Raw genomic sequence first — 27,219 nt, 5'->3', positions numbered from 1 at the left:
AACATTGTTGCCAACATATTGCAGTGTGTATGAAATGACCATCGACATTAAGACAAAGAATGAGATCAATGAAACAATGGTATCAATATCCAGGCAAATAGTCGTAGTTCGAAAAAGTATAGAATTAGTCGTTTTACTCTCAAGAGATCACTATAGTTAAAAGGAATTCGTACAAGAGATCGTTATACGTACAAGTGATCGTTTTAGCTAAAAGAAATTCGTTACAATTTAAAGATATACATTTAACTGTTATTCAAGTTGATAATATTTAGCAAAATATTAGGTTGTTGATTAACCAAAATCTTCAGGAAGAGAAAAGGCTTTCATCATTAGAAAATTTATGCCGCAATCGAGCTCGTTTAGAGATCGGATTTTTATTTTGGATCAAAAGATACAAAAAATCGTTATCGTATAAGAGATCTTTATTATAAGAAATGGTTATGGTTACAAGAGATTGGTACCGTTAGGATCATGACAAGAGTCAGTATCGTTACAAAAGGGCGTTATCGTTATATGAGATCTTTATCGTAGACATTACTTCTCGTAAGATAGAGATAACTCAATGTCGTAGAATCAGTCATCACATATAACAAGTTATCCTGTATGGGCAGTTCAGAATGGATTTGAGCGATTTAAAGGAAGGGGTGTCAAATGTTGTAGATGTTAAAAGACTTGAATAAAATAAATATAAGAAAAAAAAGAGAGAAGAACGCATATATAATTTGAATAATTGAATTGTTGTAAAGTTATTTTTATATAATATGATAATTGTTTATATATCTGATATTCTAATTTTCGTGGTTATAAAAAGAAGAAAAAGAAAAGGAATTTTATAAAAATATATAATTTTTTAGTTTGATGATATATTTTTAGTTGATTTTATATAATTTTTTATTTGATTTTAAATTTTTTAGTATTGATTTTATATTTTTAATTTGAATTTACGTTTTAGTTTATTTAATAAATGAAATTAGCATTTTCTTCGTGTTCATATTAAATTTTAAACATCTAGCATAGAGGAGGGGGGGGGGAGAGGGGGTTGAAGTTAATTTCCTCCCTATTGGAGGTCTCTAAGTACACATATTTCAGGCATGTGCCTATGTTAAATTTTTTTAGGGTTTTGCCAGATAGTTTTGACATAATTTCCCGATTTTCTTTAGGTTTCGCCAAAATACGCCATCTATTGATTTAGGCTTTCTCCCGATTTTCCTAAAAAATATTCTCCCGATTTTTTTAATATAAATTATTTAATCTATCGTTTTTTTATTTTAATTCAATCATACAATTAAAAAGGCATATTTTTTATCCATATTTTAAAAAAAGGAAAAAACAAAGATATTAAAATGATCTTTTTCGATATCCAAAACTTTCTAATTTAAATATATTAATAAATTTTAATTTTGAAATGAATTGTTATGATAAATCATATAATAACTGATTCTGATTCTGATGATGAGTGAAGTATTAGTGTATATAATTATATTTTAGAAAAAGGCAATTTATTCAATGTAAAATTATCAGCCATTGAGGAATCCATGGTGTAAAGAAAAAATTCAACAATGCAAAAACATATTTCCAATTTAAAAATTAAGGAATCATCAAATAATACAACCATACTTCAAGAGCAATAAATATTGCAATAGCCAATAACGACATTCATCTATCACATGATACATAATCTACTGATTGCGCTCAAACTTATTGCCCATACTCTTTCCTGATTCAAAAATATGCATAAAGTGTAAAATAAAAGCCTCAAAAATTAAATATTCTAGATCATGAAAATAAGAAACATTTCTTTGATGATTCGAGGACATCCATTTTCTCTATTAATTGATGCAACAAATAAAGGAAATACTAAAATATTCCCAATAATGCTGCGCTATTTTAATAAAGAAGGTGTTTCAAATAAACTTTAAAATAATTTTATCGAACTCGGAGGCCTTGAAAATTGTATAACAGCTTTTTGTGCCGATGACGCAAGTGTAAATTTCGGGAAAATGCAAAGTGCAATAGCAGAATTATTAGTTTTGAAAAATACTAACTCCATTGGTTGCCTATGCCATACAATTCACAATGAATGAGCAAATTTCATTATCAATAAACAGAAATAATTGCTATGAAATGTTATGTCGAATTCAGCAGATCCATAGACTGGGTATCTGTTTAAAAAAATATGAATTCTCAAGATATAGAATGGCCCGAACTTCTGCGAAATGTCCCACTCTTGAAAGACTTAATAAAAATTACTAGCTGTTAAATTTTATTTTTTAACCCAAAAGAATTGCAATTGAATATTAAAATTATATTTTGAAATATGTTGGCCCAGGTTATTTAGGCCTAGTTATTAATATAGGGACAACCTTAAACAATGTGGCTAAAAAATTGCACTCCGAAATTCAATTGCAATGGAGATGTTTTCATTAATGAGTAAATTAATTACAGCACAAGTTATCAATTACTTTTATAGATCGGTTGTAAAACAAAATCTTATAAAATATAAGGATCATGATAAAATCACATCATTTCATAATGAACCTAATTCATTAAAACAATCATTTTGTATTTATTACAAATAATTGAAAAATCTAAGTATTATGAAGCTTGATAATAAATTTAAATTCGAGGATTGAATTAATAATAATCACTTTTAATATAAAAGATATCGAATTAAATGAATTTTTTCATTAATTACTTGAAATAAATTTATAGAACAAATAATAATATAGGCTTATGAAAACAAATGGGTGCTTTTTTTCAAAGTACATAGCACCAATTTTTGAAAAATATATAATATTATAATCTCGTTACCACATTCAAAAGATGATTCAGACTTTAGAGCACATATTAAGTTTAATGAAAAATTTCTGGCTGAAAGATCGCAATCGGTTATATTATCAGCTTTAAAAGGGGAATTAATGATCAAACATAATTTTTATACTTGTAAAATTTTAAGGAATATTTAGCAAAGAATAAAAATTTAAATAGTAACATGAAATCTTCTGAAAAATATTTGGAAAAATATAAAAATAATATATGATTTCTTTATTTTTTGCGTATTAGATATATCTTTATTTTTTTAAATAAAATTATTTATTGAATTATGGTTAAATTTTCCCGCTTTTTGTTTGAATGAATCTGGTAACCCTGATTTTCACCTTTCTATTGAATTACAGTAATTATTCAAAAAAATAAAAATCTTGACTTATTTTGCTTTATTATTAATGTTTATAGTGATATATTATATACATTTTTGGCTAAGAGTGCGGGGGAGTTATCCGTCGTTTTAAATTTTAATTTTATTAAATTCTTATTTTCCCCCTATTAAAAAAATATACATTAGGGAAGCAAATTTAATATTTTTTTTTAAAATAAAAACAGTTTTAAAATTGATAACGCTAACAATGCAGTATTTAGTCATAGGGTTTGTTTTGGGCCAGTTATCGGTCAAGTCACACTTTTTTATAACATTTTGAATAAGGTTTTAAACTTAATTATAGCGAAAAAAACAACAATTAACATTTTCAATTGATATTGCTACCAATTTTGGTCAACCAAATATTTAGTAAGCAATCGGTTTTCGACAATCTGTTAAATCACCATATTTGAACGTCAGCCATCGTCGACATGACAGGATGATCACTGAAAGCAACCCATCCTCTCAAACCCAATACCATTTCCCCCGTCTTCGATGGCGACATTCCTACATTATTGATTGCATAATTTTTATTATGTCTCCCTTCATGTTCATAAAAAGAGTCATAATTTATAAGATGAATAACTACCCCCTCATTTACAATAAGTGCTATTATTAAAGTATATTATTTGGATGAACAGTATCTATAGGACAGGATAGTCACGAAGCAACCTGAAATATTTTCACCACCTTGGGCGACTGTATTTCCGCATTATTAATTACACGTTTTTATTTATAATGATACTCCCATATTTTAAAAAGAAAAACTTAATTTACCAATATTACTACCAACTATCAAAATATAAAAGAGTCGATATTTATACAAAGGCGTAGCCAGGGGGGAGGGCAAGGGGCAATCCCTACCCCCTTCAGAAATTTATCACTTTTTGTAAATATCATTTTTAGCTAATAAAAAATATCCCCCTTAGTCCTCCCCCCCACTCTCTGACCCTCAAATATTTATGCATATATCTTAAATAATAATTTAAAAGAAAGAATGTAAAAGTTGATATTTTTTTATAAAACTATTCATCATAATTTATAGATTTTTGAGAAAATAAATTATATATATAATGAACCAAAAATGTTTTTTAATAACATGAGATTACACTTGCGTTGATTTTGCAGCCAAGTCTAACCTCTCAGTTTCTGCTATCGAAAAGGCAGAAATCCTTAAAAAAAATAAATACGCTGGCCTCGCCAACACTTTGTTCATTCCTATCGTTACCAATACCCTAGGCATGTTTAGAAACGAGGCCCTCAATTTCATCAAAATCATAGGAAAAAAAATGAGGCAGATCTCAAGGGACCCCAATGAAGGATTTTACCTTCGCCAGCAGATTTCCCTGGAAATTTGCCGGTCTAATTTTTTAAGCATTCACTCTTCTCTTGGATGATATATATCCACCTTTTTTTTAAAATATATATGTATTTTTTTTATAGTATCCATTATAATATATATTTTTTAATCCTCTGTAAATTATATAATTTATTTTATAATATTTTTTTGTAAAATAATAAAAAAGTCGAATTAAAAAAAATAAAAAATAAATGGAATATAAGCCAAAGATAAGTCTTAAGACATAAGTGAAATGTATTATAATGATTAATAATAGATCCATAAAATTACTAAATAATATAATATATCAAATATAATTTTTTATAAAGTGAGTAATTTTAATTTATTTATCTTTATAAAAGTAAAATATAATTATAAAACTATTGATAAAATTAAATCATAAATTAAAAAAATATTAAAGCAAAATATAAACAGTGGAATATTATATGTCGTAGATTTACAGTATATCTAATTATCAAATGACAATCAAGTAATTTTTACCAATATAGCGAATTATATATTTTACAGAAAACTATAAAATATTGATAAGGACATCAGAAAATATCTTTCAAAGACATTGTGGGATGAATAATATGAAAATTAAATTTAAATATCATTTTACTTAAAACAAATAGATGGCGTTAAATAATTGAATGCAAATTGTTGCTATATTTAATAACAAGAGCATTGATTAGTAAGATTAGTTAAATTAATAACTGTAATATATTCTCTAACTGTCAAATATGTCTATAAAAGTGGAATTTTACCTAATATTCTATAACTAATTGTATATTATAGAGTAAAATCAACTATATGTCTACTTACTTTTTATAAATAAATTTCTTATAATTGTTTGGAATAAATTATTACAATGTTTTTATATTAAGGTATATACAATACAAGTAATTTTATTTATTAAATTTGTAAATATATTTTATTACTATATATAGACTAAAGTAACCCGGCCGAAGGCCGGGAAAAGCGGGCCGAAGGCCCGCCCAAAAGGGGATCTGGGGGCGAAGCCCCCAATAATTTTTTAATCCCCCCCCCCTTATGAAAATCCTGGCTACACCTATGATTTATAGAACATGAATAATTAAAAATCCCATTATTTACAATGAATGCATTATTATAGTATATATTATTTGGCATGAATGAATATGAGTTTGTTGAAAGAAGAGTATCTAACCCTTTTAAATATCATTTGAAAAATTGAAGAAGATTATCTAGAAGAAGTAAGTTTTATTAAAAATATATGACTATATTATATGTAATACATAAATTTGGTCGATCTTTGCATTATCATTGTAATTAAGTCTGTAATAAAAGTATTAAATAATTTCTTACATCAATATATTCTATCCTATTTTATCTAAAAATTTAATAGATGACCTCCCAATAAATTTATACTAACATATCCCCCCTTAACGTCCTACACCCCCCCCCCCACCCCCCACTGCTCATGTAGACGTTGATAACAATTATTTTATAATCATGTTTAAATAATTATTTAAAAACGTGTTGTAGACTAAGCCTAGATCACTAATCTGTTTGTCTAAATACTAAGAATTTGGTGTAGATGATTTTATTATGTAGACTATATGAATAAATGGTAGTGTTGTTAAACCGATTTGGTTAGATTTTTAAAATTTTGAAATTTTTTGATTTTTTACACAGATTAATATCTATATTTTTTTGAAATATTTTATAACCACATTATTTTGATTTCGCTTTAACGCTTATATCTAAGAAAATGAAATATTTTAGCCTTCTCTTCGAATAAAAAATTTAAAATCTTTGATGTAGTAGATATATCTAGTCTTCCTAAAAAATATATATTGATACGGGCATTATTAAACAATCATGAAAATAAAATATAATCTTTTATCATTATTAATTATTCTATGTCACATTCAAGATCTTTTAGCTAAAACAGGTTTATATATGAATGTCCTTATTTTGAACTTCATAGAATATAAAATATTTTAATTTTTTTTTTAATATTATTCTTTGTAAATTACATCTATTTTTATAATATTATTATAAAAATATGGAATGTTTAATAAATTAAAAAATATTAATCTGTTTACCTCATTAATTTTGTATAGGTTTTCTGACCAAGCCCTGTATAAACTCTCCAATGGTCACTTAGAAAAAAAAGAAAAGAAAAACATCAATTTTTTTCTGACCTGACAGTGGCCTAAACTGTTAATTTTTATTCATCACTTTATAAATCAGGCTCTAATTTTAAATTTGTTTGTTATTTTTAAAAATTATTTCAAAGTAAGGAATAGCAAGAATACGAAATGATTAATTCAATAATTTTCGAACTTAATTTGTTTTAAAAATTTTGATCTAGCCTAGGTTTTGCGAAAATAAAAATTAGATGTAACCCAGCCTGAGGTTTTAATTACTTTTTAAGCACAGCTTAGCCCATATTTTTTTTATATCATACTATTTTATGGGCTTCATTCCAGGTGGGGATTGCAGGAAATTTCCGATAAGCTAAAATTTTTAATCTATACATGATTATGTGTCATATTTCTAATTATCCAATAAGTATAGAATGTGTTACATTCAAATTGGGAGTAAAAACCATAATTTTATATACATTTCCAAATAATATAAATAAATGGGTACTAGCACCAGCAATATTACCTTTATCAATAGTAATAATGTAGAACAAATTAAATGTTTCAGGATTTTGTCTAATAAGTAATTCATTATATATTATGCTTTTTAAAATGATTTGGTAAAATGAATTTTATAAATTTTCATAAAGGTCCAAACAGTTGTCAAAAATGTGGAAGTTTAGTAAAATTATTATAATAAATATAAACTATTTGATGATATATAACAACAGTTTCATTTTGAATTTAAATATATTAAAAGAGTAAAGTAAGATCTAGCAAATATACATAGTTGTCATGCTAAAATTTAATGATTTTTTAAGGTTTTTTTATGTGTTTTCTTCACAAATTAAGAAAATAGTTGTCAAAAATATTTGTGTAATCAAATTTTTTATTTAGATTGTGAAAAATTATAAACTAGAATTAATTTTTTTTTGGAAAATAATGACATTGTTGTTGCTAGCTCTTATCTTGGGGCCAAGCTGGGGGCAAAAAAATTGAATATTCAAAAATGAACAAAACCATTTTATTCATATTATCTTAATTTAAAAATTATAACAATTATATTTCTGAATCCAACTTAACTCATCTGCAAAAAATTTCCTGTCCCATTCCAAAATAACAAAAATAATCATGCAACGGTTTTGCAGACCTCTAATTTAGGAGGAATTTTGGTTGTGTTTTTAAATTGTTTTCAAAGGGAAATTGAATAAAATAGTAAATGAATATTAAATGCCCAATAAACAATGATTTAAAAATTTTGGTTCAATTGTTTCTTTATGACTAATATAATATATGTATTATAAAAAGAGTATATAACTAAAAAGGCGATAATATATTATAATTGAGAACAAAAACTAAGATAGGCATGGAAGATTATTTGATGACTCCCAGATTTAAAAAAAAAGAAATATTTATAGGCCCATCCAGGATTTTTTTAAATTTCACGGTCCAAATCAAGATTATTGGGCGTGATATCTCTTATTAAACATAATAATTAAAAAAATATTTTCCCCTGTTTTAATTTATGAATGACTTATTCATGAATCAATCGCAATTTATTTTTATTGTATGAAAAATTAATATTTATTTTTTTTTTTTCCGATTTTCTAATAAATAACATCTGTTTCCCCAAATTTTATTATAATTTCTATTACCAATAATATAATTGTTTTATTTTATTTATTTATTGCTGAGAATTATAATGTATTTTATATAATAATGGGATTTAGAAGAAAGTAATGGAATAATGAATGACAAAATATAGGCTTTGGAAAATAATGACTCCAATAAAATTTTATACCTTTGTCTTGGCTTTTAAATTTTTTTAAAAAAATTATATTTGGATTTTATTTAAAAAAATTCTCTTTATAGAATAAACTCACTCCACATTGGTCGTTTGTAGCCTTAACCCTTATAAGATTTTCTTACATATTTCATAAAATGTTTTACAAAATTTAACATTTCGCCTTCACATTTCTTTTGATTCAGAATGATAATTAAATGCAAATTTTTAAAAAATGTATGAGATCGCTTGCCAGCTAAAATATATTTATATCTTTATAATTTACCAAAATTTAGGCTTCAAATTTCGTCGATAAAACGGCTAAAAAAAGAATTACCGAACTACTCATCACTCGATTTATCTTTTTTCTACTTTATTGCACATTTTTATTAGGAGATAAAGTAGGTAATTACAAGCTTTTAGTGTTCACGGTTGGAACGGAAAAAACCGATGGCTTTTTGAGGTATCAAAGATCTTCCAATGTATTTGGTCTTCGATCAGTGGTAAGTTTAAAAATATATATATATATGCAAAATCTTTCCATTTAATAATAATATAAAAAATTGTTTTAAACGATGTAAGGAGACAAGGAAGTAAAAAAAAAATAAGTATAAAAAAGAATAGAAAGAGATGAGGAATAGAAATATAAATGTAAATAAAAAGAAAGAAAGAAAATTAATTGAAAGATGCCGTGATTTTTAAATTATGCCGTTATTACCAATATCAACCCTTCTATCCTCCACATTTTATAAAGAAAATTAAATCTATTATATTAAATAATTTATCATCTAAAAATTAATCATAAATTAAAAGAATGTTAAATTTGAAATTATTATGGCAAAAAAAACATCGACCAAAAGATAAAAAATAAAAGATTTTTAAAATGAGAAGTGATCACGGTATGGACTAGAAATAAGACCTTAGCCGTGGATGGCGCGAACGAAGTTTCGTTTAATCTGACATCGTCAATAGCCTCCCGTAACGAGGTAAAACAAATTAGACGCTGGGCGGGTGGATAAATATTTTTTCTCAAAACGACTGCCCGGCCATTGAGTTTGAGATACGAGTTGAATGAGCAGGACAGACGGACAACCTTATAAATAAAAATCTAAAGGTTTGGACATCTTCTTAAAATCTCGAGCCTTGCATAATATTATCTTAGCTAGAATCTTAATTTATAATCGGCTAAATCTAGCCTTTTAACAACACTAAAATCAACCAATCAAATAATTTATAAGGCGGATGGCTAATTTTTTTCAAAGACCATGGGCTGCAGGTTAAAACCCGCTCGTAGCAGACTTCAAATTTTTGAGTTTTGAGGTATTTTAGTGCCTTCTAGATCTAGGATATGGTCACCGCTTTTATTGGGATAAAAAAATAGCTGCCTATTCAATAATTTATTCGTCATTTTGATAGAAATTTATCCGATCAAAGATAAGCATAATTATAAAATAATTTATTCATGGTTCACATTGAAATAAAAAAAATGTAATTCAAAATTACTTTCATATTTTATTGCTTTGCTACCCAATTTTTTTATTTATCATCAAATTTTAAAAGACGACCTTTAAATTAAATTGGGAATAAATTGCGGTTTCATGTTATAATAAATTTTAATAAATTTTTTATTTTCTAATTTGTCATTGATAAATTGTAAAAATGTTTTTTTTTCTCTTTGAAATTTTTTTGGTTTTTCTTTAAAAAAAATTTTTTACGACCTCAGACAACGTCACACTGGCGAGGGAGGCATTTTGGAAAATAATGTGAAATAAAAAATTACAAATTATTATATCTAATTTTTTTATCAATGAAACGATTCCCCTACCAGTAAAAATAATTTATTAAGCTTTAATAAGAAATCAAAAATCAACGAATGAAATAAAATCAAATTAAAATGCAAATAATCACAATATATTATTAAATTAAATTTTCGTTACAGTTACACATAAAATTACTTTAAAATTTAAATAAATTATAAGGAGTAAGTAAGGAAGAAATGTTTCGCTAAAAAAGGAATGTGAAAATTTTTTGCGCGTGTAATTTAGTGGCATTAATTACGAGATAAATTACGATAGTTTTTATGATTCTATAATTAATGTATACATTTTGTTGCAATTTTCAAATATCCTTATTTTATTTTATTTTTATAATTATATTTTTATAACATTGAAAGAATAATATTTCGAAGCAATAATGTTTACAAAAACTATATTTTTTTCTTAAAGAAAGAAAGAAAAGAAAAAAAAGGGAAGAGAAGAGAAGGAGAGAGACAAAAAATTTAATTAACTAAATAATTTCTTTTATAGACTCATTATTTACCAACCAACCCAACTCAACCCATATAACATTTTTATGACTAATTCATATTACACACGAAGCACGATTGAAGAATTCCATAAAAATACGTAATTGTTGATATTTTAATCGATTCCTACATACACGCGAAGTGTTATATAAGAGTGAAATTATTGTAAGAAGTTTAACTTGACGAAAATGGAGTTTTTTTAAACAAAATAAAGGGGAGGGGGAGATAAATGCCGATCTGCAATATATTTACCGATCCGAATCGGTTATCGGTACGGTTTTGGGTAAATATCGGAAAAATGGTGGATTCTGTACAGCTAGAAAACCTAACAAACTTTTATCCAAAGTTCCAATTACAAAGCCCCGGTCATAGGGTTTGTTACTATTATGATTTTTAAACCTAATATGATATATTATAATATATTTTGTATGTAATTTTGTCACATTTGGTACAAAGAGTTGTTTTTATCTTTTGCTCCAATTTAAACACAAAAGTTTATTGATGTGTGTTTAAAAAAATGGCTTTTGTCCAAAAGTAAAACTTTTTTTAAAAAAGGTACATCTGTAAAAATTAGAATAATATTTGAGATAATTTTTTGCCGCTTTTTTTTATGAAATAAAAAAAATGAATTTTAATAAAATAATTTTTTTTTGATGGATTATATCGTTTTTTAAATAATTAATAAAACAAAAAAATGGTATGAAATATTTTTTATAGAATCTTTAATAAATTTTTATTCTGGTAAAGAAAAAAAATAAGGGTGGAAGTGGTTAGAACTCTTTAGACCACCCTACCACAGCCAATGGCGATGACTCCATCCTCCCTTCAGATGACTAAATTAATAAATAATTTAATAATACGGACTATATATATATTGATTAAGAGGGTACTCCCTGAAATTTCAATCGTACCTCCCTCTATATACTAGAGGGCCCTAATTTGATTAAACTTTCTTTAATGTAAGTGTATGTAAAAAAAGAGTTCGTGTGATATCATTTGAAGATAGACAATGATTTCAACCGAATAAAGCTCATGCCTTTTTATTATTTTAATTCAATTGAATCCAGGAAGAGGGAGAGAGAGGGGAAAAGGAAGTACGATTGAATATACCGACACAATATTGAATTTAAAATTATATTTCACAGGTTTTGGGAATGGATCAAGTATGGCAAGGCGGAGATGTTAGGTACTTTCCGGGAGGCGGTCAGAAAATCAACCTGTTAAGAAAAGCCCTGAGCTTGGACATTGATAAGCATTACTTCGAAAAATTCGGCCGAACGCCTCCTATCGATATATCCAACGAGGTAGATCACCATATAGATGACGATAATCTAACCGAAGATGATTCGGAATTTAGTATTGCTAATGGTAAGATCGATTACGACAATTTGATAGTGCTCTTTACTGACAGGTAAATATTAAAAATACGCGTTGTTGAATAAATACGTAGTGCAATGATTTAATATAATTATATTACTAGTCATTTCGTTTACCATTATAACTAATGTAATATAATTCTCGGTTTCTGATATGTGGCCAGGTTCGGCTTCCATATTTTACCAACCTTATTTCTCTGTTTTGATTGTACGCTTTCACTTTATTACTAATTTTTTACTTTGTAAGATATCGAGCTATAATAGTTCGGTACTATCTTATTTTTTTTATCTTAACTATTTTTTGTTAAATTATAGTTTTTTTAGTCAGGTGATGTCCTTTTTTAAATAGAACAGTGATTTTTCTTAAAACCATAGTGTCTTTTTTGAATGCGGGGAACTTAGGGTAAAAAGGGACAGTATATAACTAGATAAACTATAAAACACTCTTTAAATCGTTTTCTTCTTTTGAAGAATAAAAAATTAAAGTGTCATACATATAATCTATTTTTTTAAATAGTCATTAATAGCAAATAAGTTTTCGCAAATCATGTTTTCTTTCCATATTTATTTCCTACAAAAACAATCAGCTATTTTTTTTTATTTAAAAATTTTTTATTATAATTATTTTTAGGCAAATTTTCAATGCTGATTAAATGACGAGGCGATGTTTTATTTTTAAAACACAAAGATGCAAACATAATTTGTATCGGTATTTCAGGTCTGTAATGGGTGGGGTTTAGTCCAAACGCCCGTTTGAATTCACCCGTCCGCCAATTTATTTAAAAATTTTGTTTGACTCACCCGCCCATCTTTTCAAAAATATTTTTTAACCGGCCCAGTGGTTAGAACGGGCGAGAAACTGAAAACCTGCTCATTGCAGACTACTAATCGGCATTGGCTAAAAAAAGGGATATCGATGCATCAGATAAGTAAATATGAGCGGAGGACAATAAAGTTTGTTGCCCCAAAATAATCAAATATTTTTATAACAAAATATATATTTTAATATAATTTATCTTCATTTATATTATAATTTATCAGTTTTACGTTCTATTTTAATATAAATTTTTTTTAAAGCTCCTTTATAATAATATTAAGGCTGTTAATCCCTTGCTTCAAAGTTGCATGAAATTAAATATTTACTAATGTTTATCTGAGTTTAAAACACATGTTTTTAAAAAAATATTAATTGAGGTTTTTTAGTAAAATTTAATTGACTGTTTTTTAAAAATGCTTTTGCTCCCGAGAAATTTAAATTAATTTTACTGATCTTGACTATAAAAAACATAATATAATATATAAGAAAAGAAAAGAACGAAAGAAAGAAAAAAAATAAAGCCAAATATACACCAATTTCATGGATCGTCATCTCTATTATTACAAATGTTTGATTAGATTCATATTTCAAAACTGCGAACCGAACCGCGAAATTCAAACCGTCATAATTAATTTTTGTTTGTTCTTATTTTTATAAATTTTGTAAAATTAGGATTAATATTATAATTTATTTTAATTTTTAAAAATAACATATTTAATAAAACTATATAAAAAACATGTAAACTATTTAAAACAGTTATAAAAAACATATAAGGCGGGAAAAAGAATAATGAATTTTTTTAAATGCAAAAGAAAGCTCATTTTGAGATCATAGTAAACTAAGATAGTTGCATAGGAGCACAGCAATTTGGATTAATTTGTCAGGAGATTATATATATCAGGATAATTTTAAAAGCCCAAAACTTATAAAAATAATTCGAATTTAACTAAACCTTTTTAGCCGAACTATAAAAATTAAGAATAAATGTAATATATTTTTTAAAAATCCAAGCCGGGGCAAATAATTTTTTTAAAATATATCCGGGCTGAAATAAATCTTTTCCCAAAAAATATTTATGGGAAACTAAAAATTTCTCTATCCCGAAGGCATTGAAACTTTGGCGTAGGTTATGAAGTCGTGGTATAGCAATTACGCTAGATAATTTTAAGTTTTTTCATAATATTAGTTTTTCTTAATAGCATTAGACGAAACAAAATTTTCTGTTCCTGCCGAATTCATTTTATCGAGATATATGAAGAAAAAAGCAAATAAAATTTAATGCCGAAAGGAAATTTTATAAATATTTTTGGGACAAAATAATAAAAAAAATTTATTAATCAATTTTATTATCCATTTATAAATATTTTTTCCTAGTATACCTTTTCGAATAATTTGAAACAACCATGACATATATTATGATTATATATATTACAATAGATTTTGTATATATAATGTTTATTTTGCAATATTTAATTTACCAAAAAACAATTGATAGTTTTCCCATTAAAAGCTTACCTTTATAAGGACATCCTTTGTTTCTATTTCCTTTTTTGCTTAGTTTTTTTTCTTTATTATTTTTTTTTTGGCGAAAATATAACAAGTCGCTATAAAACAAATTTTGCACAGTTTAACAACGATTTTTTGTTAATGTTTTAATTAGGGGAATATTGGTAAGCCAAAAAATTTATATCTCTTAATTTGGCACTCATAGTAAAATAGAATTTGAGCATTTTGTCATAAAAACCTCAATGCTGGCTATTAAATACAATGTGTTCTTTTTATTCGTAGTTGAAATATAATTTCTACCTTTAAATCTTGTATTTCTTGAATTTCAAGGGTTTACGAAATCAAGTTTCATTTTTTTTTAAAAATATAGGGTAAGAAAAGTGTTGTGTAGAAAAAAAAGATGATGTAGGTTTGATTAGACATATTAATAGTATATCTTTGACGTTGCTTAAAAAAAGTATCAAAACGTTCACACTACTTCTTTTTAAAATAAGCCGTTACTTTACTTTCATTCTTTCTTTCTTTTCAGCTAAAGAAAAGAATGTTTGGATCCGCTAGCCATGAATGCTTTTTTAATTTAGCCAATTAATTTTTTTAAAGATAAAAATGTCCCTACACGACCTCCAAAAAGCAGGTCGGATAGTTTAAAATTGGTATTCACTCCATCAAACATTTAGATTGATTAAAAAATAAACATAATTTTTTTGTTAGCTCTGACTGATTGCCACCTCTTTGGCGGAATAATTCTTTGGTTCTGGAAGTTATTCAGTGTCTAGAGTTCTCGAAGAAAATGAGGGCTACATGGTATAGTTGATATGGCCAGGAATATTTGGTAAAACTCGGCGTTGGCTAGAACAACTGGAAAGGGTTATTGGATCAATGCGTCCCAGATAAAGAATGCACCCATTCTTTCGGAAAATCTTGCAAATTCTGCCGATCAAGAACTTTAGCGTACATATCATTAATATAATCAGATCCATAGCCCATCGCTCAGCAATTTTCTTGTCTTGATCGCCCTAGTAAACAAATTTGGATCACATATTTCTACCCATTATAACCACCACGCTAACCCGGCATTCACTTACCTCAAGGAATTAGAACACCAAATGACTTTCAGAACCAAAGATAGAGGTGATTTTACCTGCTACAAAGTTGACAATCATATCCAGAGCCAACTTTATCCGTTTCATTTAAGGATACATTTCTTTCCTTGTTCCGCGTTCACGTCGACTAAATCAATCATTGTTTATCATATTGAATGAAACATGTTTATACGATTTCAAGCAAACTTTTCCAAAATTCTCAATTTTTACCTATTTTTTTCTTCCTTTTTTAAAAAAAATAAAATTATATTGCAGTTTTATTTTATACACATCAAATCAAATGAGTCGGTTAAATATAATATATTTTTTTTCGCATAGATATTTTGATTTTAATCAAGTCATTCCTTTCTATTATATATTTTTATTGTTTTTATATCTTTTAATTGGTTTATTCATTTATATATTTCGAAAAAATATAAAAGTTACGATGTGATATTGAACGGAAACGCCACGAAGATCATTAAAGCTTTTTTGTCCACCAATTCGGGTCTACTATTTTCTTCCGAAATCTTTTGCTGGCCCGTTACTTCTTTGGCAGTTAATATTTAAAACTTACTTATATTTTGAATTTTCCTCCTGCTTTTCCTTTTTTTTAAAAAATTTGATGTTGTTAAACGGCCCGATTTATCATATTTTAAATTGATTTTAGCCAAAATAATATCTCGTAAGCCTTCGCTAATGGATGTTCAATCTTTTCTGACATCTATGAACAAAATCTCCAGACTTGCGTAATATTTTTTTAGCTAAAATTTTGAGTTAGCCCTTTTTAAGAATCCACTCAACAACACCACCTCGATTAGTGTAAGAAGTACACAAGGTATGTTTTAATTAAGGCAAATCGCTTTTCTAAGACATGTATGACTAAGGAATATTTTGAGAGAAAGAACCCGTGAGATAATGTTATATATTTACATTTTTAAATTATTAGGATTAAAACTTCAGAATTAGAGGTCTGCAATGGGCGGGTTTTTAGCCCACAATCTTTCTCATCTTAAAACATACCCGCCCACCCATTAGCCTAAAATTCTTTACGCGTCGGCCCATTATTTATAAAAAAATTTTAACCCGCGTCGGCCCATATAAAATTTACAGATTCCCATTCTTTCAATAAACAACCAAAAAGTTTTATAATTTAGGAAATTACTATATTAAGCATAAAAAAATATTCAATTTACATTACGGATAAGGAATCTATTTCAAATTAAATATTGCGAAAAAAATATAAATTATTGATATTATTTATATTTATAATATAAAAATAATATTGAATCCACATTTTCTGGATTCAAACACGTTCTTCTGTTCAAAAACCTTCCAGAAATTTTAAATACTCGTCTTCATTCAGAATAAATACTAGTTCCTGGAATTGCCAATATTTTTCTGGTAAATCTTTTTCTTATCGTTTTCCAGATTAGGATATCCATCTGAAATATATCCTCTTCCTCAAGTGAGATCTTTTTTAAAAAAATGGGAACCATTAATAATAAATGAAAAAAAGTAATTTAAAATTTTAATTAATTGTTTGTAAATAGTAAATCAAAATAAGTAGCCTAAAAACTTGCTAAATAATACAAATCAAACTCGTTACCTTAAGATTTAAATACTTTGTTATGCCATTAGGTACGGTGCTCTCTTAACAACCTCATCTTACCATCTGCTGTGGTTTAATTTTGACGTGGATGCCATCTATCTCAAACTGCATTTATAATTTAACGCCCTTTAATTGAATTCTCTTTGCTTCTTTACTTTTGGGGAAGTGGGTAAAATCAGATTTTCACCCTCGATGTTATATTCTTCCATGCAAATCAAATCCAACATGTTTTCGATATATTTTTTTACCTTATTAATTTCTTCCTACGACAACATCGCATTCTCATCAGTTGTCGGAACGTCGGTATTAAAAATTTGAAATTTTATGGAGCATATTTTTTTTAATGTTTTACTCAAATGAATAAATAAACGCCATTTTTTAAAAAAATTTTGTATCCAGTCCGCCCACTTAGATAGGCACGCGGGGAAACCCTCCCCCCACCGGTTGCAGACCTTTTCTCTGAATACATTTTTTTTTAATGGTTGGGTAAAATGAAAGCAAATTATAATAATACATTTAAGGGGAAAAGGAAAAGAAATTTTCTTTTTGCCCCGAATAAATCTCAACAACTTAGACCTGACCGATTTTATCGAGTTTCCAAAAAGCTCAGGTTTACAGACTACTTGTTTTTAACCTATAAATCATGATTATTTTAAATTTTCTTTTCAAAAATATATCAACAAAATATGATTTTTAAAAAAAAATTATTTAAAATCTTTTCTTAATTTTTATGAATATTATTATTTTTTAATCGTTTTTTAATGACTTAATTTAGTTTTATAATATTTCAGGGTTAAAAATATTGAAGGAAAATTTTAATTATAATTTTACGTTCAACATATTTTCAACTATTATATTATTTCACATTATATTAAAAATGAACTTGACATAGCATTTTTTTTAAATGCGCATAGCGCATTTGATTTCACGGGAATAATTGAATTTAATTATATTTAATAAATTACGAGGGAAAAAAGAATAATATGCATAAAATAATCTTTTATTTAAAAAATGTGATATGATTTAAAATTATGCTTAATTTATTTTTCAGTAAAAGGCCATATTTTGTAACTTTATATCTCGTTTGATTATTAATATTTGTTAGTGTTATTAAACGGCTTGATTTGAGCTGATTTTTAAAAACGGTTAACTTAATATTTTATTCATATACTCTAGCCTGAATATTTTGCTCATACACAAACATTTGAACATCTATTAGCGAAATCTTGAGGCCTAGGTATTATTTTTCTGGCGAAAATATTGAGTTAGCCGTTTTTGAAAATTAACTCAAATTGAGCCGTTTAACAACACAAATTTTTAGTACTAAAGATTATTAAATATATATTTTTTTAAATATCATTTTAAGCCTGCCCAATATACAAGTAATTTAATATTTAATTCTTTCAAATGTGCTTTTCTATTAAATATTGTTTAAAATTATAACCTTGTATTCTTATCTAATAACTTCCTCTTTAAAAAAAACAAAATTTTATTAGGAATCATATCCAGAAAGCGAATGGAAAAACAAATATCTCAACTCTGGAGGTTAAATAATTTTTTGGAATTTTTTAAATATTGATAATAAAAGGTATGTAAGAAATAAATGGAAAGAATGAGCTTAAAAGGAAAGAAAAACAAATGTTGATTTTTTTTATACATCTATCATGAATACAGGATTCATCGGATTCTACCGGAACCTGTCAGAAATTTTGAAGATACCATCTGACAAGAATTCTATAGATACGAAAGATATGGAGGTGGATATCATACGAGCCGATGAGGATGATCAATTATATTACACCAAAATGTTTCTGGATCCCGAGATAAGGGTAGGCTAATTTTTCTTCTTTTTTTTGAAGGGTGAAATGAAAGCGTAATGAAACTTTATTTAGATAGTGTTATGGTTAAGCTCCTTTAAGCTTTCTATAATCATACCTTCCATTTTTTTATTTGGGTGTCCGTCTGTACATTTACATCCAACTTCTAGTCTCGCTATTTTTTTTTCCATTACATACCAAACACCAGTTTAACTTGCTTTTTTCGTTAATAGATGTCCAAACCTTTGTGCCATCTATGAGCAAAATCTTCAAATTAGCGTACTATTTTTTTGAATAAAATATTGAATTTACCGTTTTTAAAAATTGGCTGAATTCGAGCAGTATAACAACACCAACCTTAAGTTCGAATTGAAGTAATCATCAATTTCTATGGCTTCACGCCTGCTCCTTAGCATGAATCTGAACAATTCTCATTTATGTTACACCCATAACATTAAATTATATATATGTCATATGGGGTTTAGAAAACCTTTAAAATAAGCACGAGTTTTTAAAAAAAATTCTGAAAGACCTGATTACGCGGGAATCTTATACCCACATGTATAGAGACATACCCTAGGAGCCGTCAATTTTTAACTACTCTTAATTTATATAAATTTTAATCTCTTTATACATGCTGGAACACAATTCCTTTAAAATCAGATCTTAGAGAATTTATAAAGACGCACACTACTATTTATTAAAAGTTTTAAGATGTCCTAAAAACCCCCGGTCTATGAAGCATAATCCTAAATTTGCTAAACTCTTATGAAATTTATATCCATCGATTATATTAGCCTAAATTTATTTTAGTGATTTATATTTTAGTAGCGCTACTAATATCTGGCGATATTTTTTAATTATGATACCTCCAATTTTGTATATGCTATTTAAAAATAAATTTATTCTACAAAATCGCGTTCAATTTCTAGGACCCCTTAAGAATTTTTCTGAATAGTTACATTGTAAAGTGCTCCCAATGCTATCAGCTCATTTATACTAGCAAATTAATAATTCAATATTTTAAAAAAAAATTTAATAGAAAAAATTAGCCATCAAATTGGATTATCAAAACGTAGTATTTCAAAATTTGAACGGAGTGCCTCAAGGTTACTAAATATTCAATTAAATCTCTTATTTTTAAATCATATTCTCAAAAAATATAAAATTATTCTTTATAAAAGTTTTTTTAAAAAACCTTAATATTAATATATTTGTCTAGAATAATCTAAGAATAAACCAACCACTCTTTTTAAATGAGTATCATAATACTGATATATTACTATCAAGTTACTACACCCTATAAGTTTACTAGATGATTTTTTTTGTTGGCCACCTCTAAGTAAGTTATATCACTATTTTCCTTAAAAAGTAATTTGGAGTGAATTTGGATACCATTGAGATAATCCCCTGGAGAGGTGAGTTAATATTTATTTTAAACTTTAAATACCAAAGAAGATATTTATCTTAGTCATTATCAGTGATGTAACAATGCCACTTTCTTAATCGACAATGTTACAACCTACTAACACTATATCTTGATTAAAAAATAAAATAATGCAATATTGAAAAATAGTAAATATTATAAAAAATAGAAGAAAAAACAACAATCATCTAATACTATATAATTTTCTACAATATTATTTTTTCCTTCTATTTTTTATACTAATAATATACCCCAAAACTACAATAACCCTATATTATAGCAATCTTTTCATAAATATTACTTTACACTTTTACCACAGTAAAGATGTAATTCATCAATAACTATCATTATATAAATATATATTTATCGCTTATTGGTTAAAAAAAGTGAAAGAAAAAAAATTAACCTATATTTTTCCTATCGTTATAGAAATTTGTATATTAATTTTTTTATTAAATTATAGGCTGAACAAAAATATCTAAATTTATGATAGTTAATTATCATTTTTCACATTGATATCGGTTAAAATTGAAAGTATAAACCTGATATCAAGTACCGGTTATTAGAGTATATATCTGATTATCTATTATTCTTTGTTTCTTATCCTTGTAGAAGAACTCAAATTGACGACTCTAAAGGACAAGTACACCGATACGGAATCTATTAGTGAGGACGTGTTCTCGTTCTCTGGAATTTCTGATTCATCTTCCTCCGGCATTTTAACGGTGATTAATGTAGTACACAAGTCAGAACCAATGGTAATACACGGCAACGGAAATTCAAAGGTAATAAAATTAGATATATTCTTCGAAAACGATATTTGTACATAATGACATTTTTTTAAAGATTTCTACTGAATGTTTTATCATCACCTTTAAATATGAAATATTTATTTTTAAAAAAATTAGATTCAATTAAATTACCTCTCAAATTACGTACCTTTAGCCTGGTCTGTGGTGGATGGGTGTCTTTCTTGCAAAGAAAATACTTTTTCTCTGAGATCTAAGCAGGTTAAAATATTTTTAAAATAAAATTCAAAATTATTTGTTTAGTAAACTGAGAATATAATGTATTTATAAAACCCACATTTTTAAACCTTTATATCTACTTGCCAGGATTAATAATATTTATAAATAACTTAAAAACATGCAACAGTCATAAAATTTATTTAATTTGAGTTCAGTTTCCAAAAAATCTTATCTTATAGATTTCGTTTAAAGTAAGAGTTTACTGGGAAAAAAAATCTAGATTATAATTGTTGTAATTATTAGCAAAGATTTTATTATTTATTCACTTTGGTTTATTTTGTCCTCTTGTTTTTCCTTAAAATTGTTTCTAAATTTTTTTTTGGTTGAAAAGGTAGAGCGATTTTCATTTAGAATAAGAAAAAATAAAAAAAATTGTTGATTAAACGCATTAAAAGGTATCGTCACTATCGGATATTAGAAAATATTTGTCGATAAGTATATAATAACCCTAGCCACATAAATAAAATTTGCTTAATAAACCTTGAGAGATTTTGTGGGGCATACACCAAGCCCTAATCTAATTGTCACTAGCGGATACACATAGAAAATAGTTGCCCCTACCACAAAGATAATATTTGCTTGTTAAACCTTGAGGTTTTGTAGGGTCATACGCATAGCTTAATCCAATGCTTTTTTTTAAAATGTTAGTATTAAGTTATTGTCTTAAGATTTTCTTGATCGATTTTATTTCCAATAGCCTCCTATTTTATGCTCACTTATATTTCTGCAATACATAATAGTTTTTTTTAAACAAATACTTTGGGAGAACCCATATAAATATATATAAATCGTCCATGAGTTAATATATATAATTAATTTACACATTTACAATAGTGATTTATTCATGACAAAGGAATTGAAAATTTATTCTTTATTGATTCGAATTAATAATGATTGACATAATATTGATATTCGATGCGCATAAATTGATTTTCATTATCATTATCATATAAATCTACGACAATATACAATTTTTTTTTAATACACTAATAAAAATATAAAATTTTAATTTCGAACTCGGTTTACTTCCCTAAGATAATATGGCCACCTTTGATAACGCAAAAATTTCAAAAATACACTCCATTTAATTCTACCAAAACATAATTTTAAATTTTATGTTGAAATTCCATATCAAATCAACTGAAGATTTAACTCGATCCCCTTCGATTTTTTTTTATGAAACATAAATAATTTAATCCAGAAGATCATTAAAGGGCGAGCATCCCAAATATCCTAGAGTCCAATGATTTATGCTCAAGCAACAACAGAAGACGCGGTGGTATCAGCCGAATACATTGGTCTTCCCGTTGCTTGGGATTTCACATGCATCGATTTTTCGCTACTATCTAACAGAAATACCTCAACAATTATTTCAGAAATCTTTAAGATAAAAAAATATTCAGACATCTAATTTTTACTTATCACCAATACTTTTGGTGTTTTTGGTGAGAAATTTCTTAAATTTATTGCATTGAAAAAGCCAAATAAGTATGAAACCTATTTCAAACAAGCCATTACGATGGCTCTTCATCAAAGTATTTGCATTTCTGACGCAAATAAAGAATAATTGCGCTAAAAAGAATCGGTAGTAGAATAAGAATATGTAAGTCTGGTTTCGTTTGCTTTAGAATAAATAATAACGATATCTCCAAATAATAATAAAAATGCGATTAAATTTATTCTTTTATTAGTGTTTAAATAAAACGCAAATATATATATATCAAGTCGTTAAAAAAGTAATTTTTATTAACAAGTAAAATTATCGCGTGCTTAGAAAGTCAAAAACTTCAAATATATATATATCTAGTAAATCAATTTAAGGTAAATCAATTGATGTTTTGAGGCTTCGTATGTAGAAATAAAATAATATATTATTTAATGAATGTTTTTGTATATGTAAATAGTCATAGTTTAAAGCTTCAACTAACTTTGTATATTATGTATTAAATTATATTATGCAACATGCACCTCCTCAAAAAAAAACAAAAAAAAATATAAACTAAAATTTATAATATAGGGAATAGGAGCTCGCTTGGCATGCGGGAGGTAATTTAGATTTACTTATAAGAAGAAAATAATAACAATAATGCAAAATGGGCTATAACAAACTTTGACCTTAAAAGACAAATTGGTTAATCAAGTGGGAAAACATAGGGTAATAATGAGGGGACGGATTATGTATTATATTGATTTGAAAATATATGTATAATGGGGAAATGGCACCATAATTGTACATGATAGTTTTTTATGTAATTACCCTTAACAAAAGGTATAGATTACACTATCTATAGGTACAATTAACACTATCGATGGCCAATCATCACTAAATATATTTGGAATAAAAATGAATATAAAGAATTGGTTAATTAAATGGGACAACATAGGGTAATAATGAGGGGATGGGTTAGGTATTATATTGATTTGAAAATATATGTATAATGGGGAAATGATACTGTTATTGTGTAATTAACAGCTGATAATAGGGAAAGACTGGGAAGGGGTTAACATATCATATATGTATAATGGAGAAATGGTACTTTTATTGTATATAAACAGCGGATAATAGGGGAAAGACTGGGAAGGGGTTAACATATCATATATGTATAATGGGGAAATGGTACTGTTATTGTATATAAACAGCGGATAATAGGGGAAAGAATGTGAAGGGGGTTAACATATCATATATGTATTTACAATTTATTGTAATGTTTTTATATTAAAACTATAAGTGACAGTCACAAATTTCTGATTTGATCAATGTGCGCTAGCACCACCTTATTATCTATTTTTATTTCCCAAATAACATTACTGATTCTCCCAATAACAATCCCTACACGCCATTCTTGACTGACGCCTACTTTGACAAAAACAAAGTTGCCAAATGTTAATTCTCTGAACTTTATTCTTTTAATTTTAGGTCGTATATCACAGTCATGGTCCTTCAAAAAACTCCATTTCCATCTTAGTTCCCTGCCGAATAATCTAAAAGCAGGTGAAGTTTTGGTTGCCGAATGTGTGGTATTGCGATAATTTAATAACACCTCTTCCAATAACCTATCATCCCAACCACCTAATTTATAAATCATATCCTTAGCTGAGAATACCGCTCTTTCAGCCATACCTTTTGAAGACTGATGGTATGCAGGAGTAAATATATGTGTTATACCTTTTTTAATAGAAAATTCTTAAAATCATACGACCTAAAAGCTGGTCCATTATCAGAAACCAACTCTACCGGGTAACCAAATCTAGAAAATATATTATTTAATACCATAATCGTGGTATTCGTAGTAATATTTTTAACCTTGATAATCTCAAGCCATCGAGAGTACCCATCAATTATTACTAATCCATAATAATTCTTAATGGGTCCAAGAAAATCAATAAAAATACGATACCAGGGTCTGCTCGGATCTACCCAATGATTATTTCTAACCCTTGGTAATTTTGGAGCATTTACCATACACATATTACACCTAAAAACCATTTCCTTGATGTCTCTTTTAACCCCGGGCCACCAAAAATGTCTTTCCATAATATCAATTCATTCAAAATAAATTGTTTAACTTTGATAAGTTCTAAATCTACCACAGTCTCTCTTCTTATCATATCTAAATTATTCAAAATTCTCTGGTCATTTAAATCATTATCAATATTAAAAAAACAAATAACATCTTCCTTTATTAACCTAGATAACCCATCAGCAATAAATTGATCTTTACCCCTCCTATAATTAATGTCGAATAAAACCCGGATAAACAAAAAGCCCATTTCTGTAGCCTTGGCGACATATTGTAAAGTTTAACCGGATCTGTTCCAAACAAAAAAAATTTTAAAATTTCTCCCTACTACATATTCCCTCCATTTCTTAACAGCCACAACAACCGACAATCCTTCTTTCTCAATAATCGAATATCTTTTCTTAGCACCCGTCCATGCTTTTGACATAAACTCAATCGGCCTTTCAAGACCATCCTCTTCAACATGAAATAAAACAGCACCCATACCTTTATTAGAAGCATCAGTAGAAATAAATAAATTTTCACTTCTGTCATAATGTGCAAGAATTGGTGCATTGCACAATCTTTCTCTAATCTCATCAAAACTAGTTTTTTTATTAATTCCCCAATAAATTTTTTTTACCCTTTTTAAGCATATAATTTAGATGCCAATTTAGAAAAACCTTCTATGAACCTTGAATAATAATTCATCAGACCCAACCACGAATGCAATTCCTCCTTACTCTTAGGTTCAGTTATGGTACTTATCGGATCAATCTTTTCTTTAATTGGCTGTATACCTTTGTAACTTATCAAATAACCTAAATACTTAATACTCTCTTTGCAAAATTCACTTTTTTTTATATTTCCAATCAAACCAAAATCCATCATTCTTTGAAATACCTTTTTCAATTTATTAAAATGATCTTCCTTATCCTTACTAAAAATTAATAAATCATCTAAATAATACATAACCCCGTTAATGTCAGCAAAAATTTCATCCATGGTCTTTTGGAAATAAGCAGTCGACACTGTAAGTCCAAAAGGTAATCTATTAAATTGAAAAAGACCTTTATGGGTTGAAACGGTTAAAAATTTGGAAGTTTCTTTAGAAATAGGTATTTGCAAATAAGCCGAGGAAAAGTCTATTTTTGAAAATAATCTGCCTTTTCCGACCTTAGCAATAATGTCACTTATCCTTGGCAGCGGATATTCAAACCTTTCTAACTGTAGATTAACAGTGACCCTAAAGTCAGCACAAACTCTCAAAGCATTATCCTTCTTTTTAACCAAAACTAATGGTGTCGCCCATTGGGAAAATATAACAGGGGTTATTATGCCCTGTTGACACCATTGTTCTAGAATGTTACCTAACTCTTCTTCTAATTCAAACGGTACTCTCCTGACCTTCAAAAATCTTGGTTTAAAATCATCTTTTAACAAAATATTTATTTTTAAATGTTTTACTTTGCCTATTTTATTATTAAAAACACAATCAAACCCTTTAACTAAATTATTAATATCATAATTAAAATCATAACAATTTTTTTTAATAACTGAATAACCAAATTCCCTCTATCAAATCTGTCATTATTTTTACAAGGATTGTTAAAAGTTACAAAATTTACCCTATCTCCTAACTCTTTAGTATTAAAATCAAAATTGAATCAAATCAAATTCTTTGATCCAATCTAGACCACATAAAGGTGGTCCCTCCCCTTCCAAAACATAAAAATCTAAATATTTATTCGTATTTAGAAATTTGACCTTACAATTAATAACTTTACCAATGACTGTGATAGGCGACCCTTCATACGAGAATAATTTCTTCGAACAACTTTTCAACTCCACATCTTCATCCTTCGCAAGCTTTCAAACTCTTTCATGGGCAAGGATGACACCGGAGAACCAGTATCTATCATTAAAGAAAAATCATAATTATTAATTTGAAGGTCAATCATAATATCATTAATAAAATTAATCTTGGCCTTAAATTATAAGGTGTTTGTATCATATCCGTCTTTTTGAAATTGTTGTAATTGATGTTGTTGTTGCTGTTGTTGTTGTTGCTGCTGTTGTTGTTGTAGGTCCTACCATTATGCTTGTTTTCATTCCATGTCGTATAGCATTGTGCACCATATCTGTCATCTTTTCTCCATGTATCTTTTTCAATGAAGGACTTTTTATTATTAATCTCCAATGATTGACATTTGACAACAATCTCCTCAATGATAATCAAGTCTGTCATGTTTTCTTCTATCAATCTTGTTTTTAATCTCTCATTGTGACAATTAATAATG

At 27.2% G+C, this 27,219-nt stretch overlaps 1 protein-coding gene and 1 long non-coding RNA gene across 2 annotated transcripts in view; one reads left to right on the top strand and one right to left on the bottom strand.

Annotated features, from left to right (window-relative positions):
- Positions 1-6,303: 6,303 nt before the first annotated feature.
- The window catches only part of LOC135922741 (procollagen-lysine,2-oxoglutarate 5-dioxygenase-like), a 45,099-nt gene continuing 24,183 nt past the window's right edge, over positions 6,304-27,219 (top strand). The window contains exons 1-9 of the mRNA XM_065457191.1: positions 6,304-6,471; positions 8,844-8,953; positions 11,901-12,166; positions 15,980-16,094; positions 18,645-18,693; positions 18,823-18,977; positions 20,008-20,074; positions 21,004-21,176; positions 21,300-21,401. Coding sequence (XP_065313263.1) covers positions 6,399-6,471; positions 8,844-8,953; positions 11,901-12,166; positions 15,980-16,094; positions 18,645-18,693; positions 18,823-18,977; positions 20,008-20,074; positions 21,004-21,176; positions 21,300-21,401 — 1,110 coding nt within the window. The 5' untranslated portion in view covers positions 6,304-6,398. The remainder of the gene's footprint in view (positions 6,472-8,843; positions 8,954-11,900; positions 12,167-15,979; positions 16,095-18,644; positions 18,694-18,822; positions 18,978-20,007; positions 20,075-21,003; positions 21,177-21,299; positions 21,402-27,219) is intronic.
- LOC135922743 (uncharacterized) lies at positions 21,317-27,112 on the bottom strand. Its single transcript, XR_010571021.1, has 3 exons — positions 26,707-27,112; positions 21,900-22,048; positions 21,317-21,393 (listed from the first exon to the last, which is right to left on the bottom strand). It is a non-coding gene; the product is annotated as an uncharacterized LOC135922743 (long non-coding RNA).

This window comes from Gordionus sp. m RMFG-2023, chromosome 1, assembly GCF_954871325.1.
Source record: "Gordionus sp. m RMFG-2023 chromosome 1, tfGorSpeb1-WG-v2, whole genome shotgun sequence".
NCBI classification, from domain to species: domain Eukaryota; kingdom Metazoa; phylum Nematomorpha; class Gordioida; order Chordodea; family Parachordodidae; genus Gordionus; species Gordionus sp. m RMFG-2023.
This window is presented reverse-complemented; position numbering and strand designations above follow the sequence as displayed.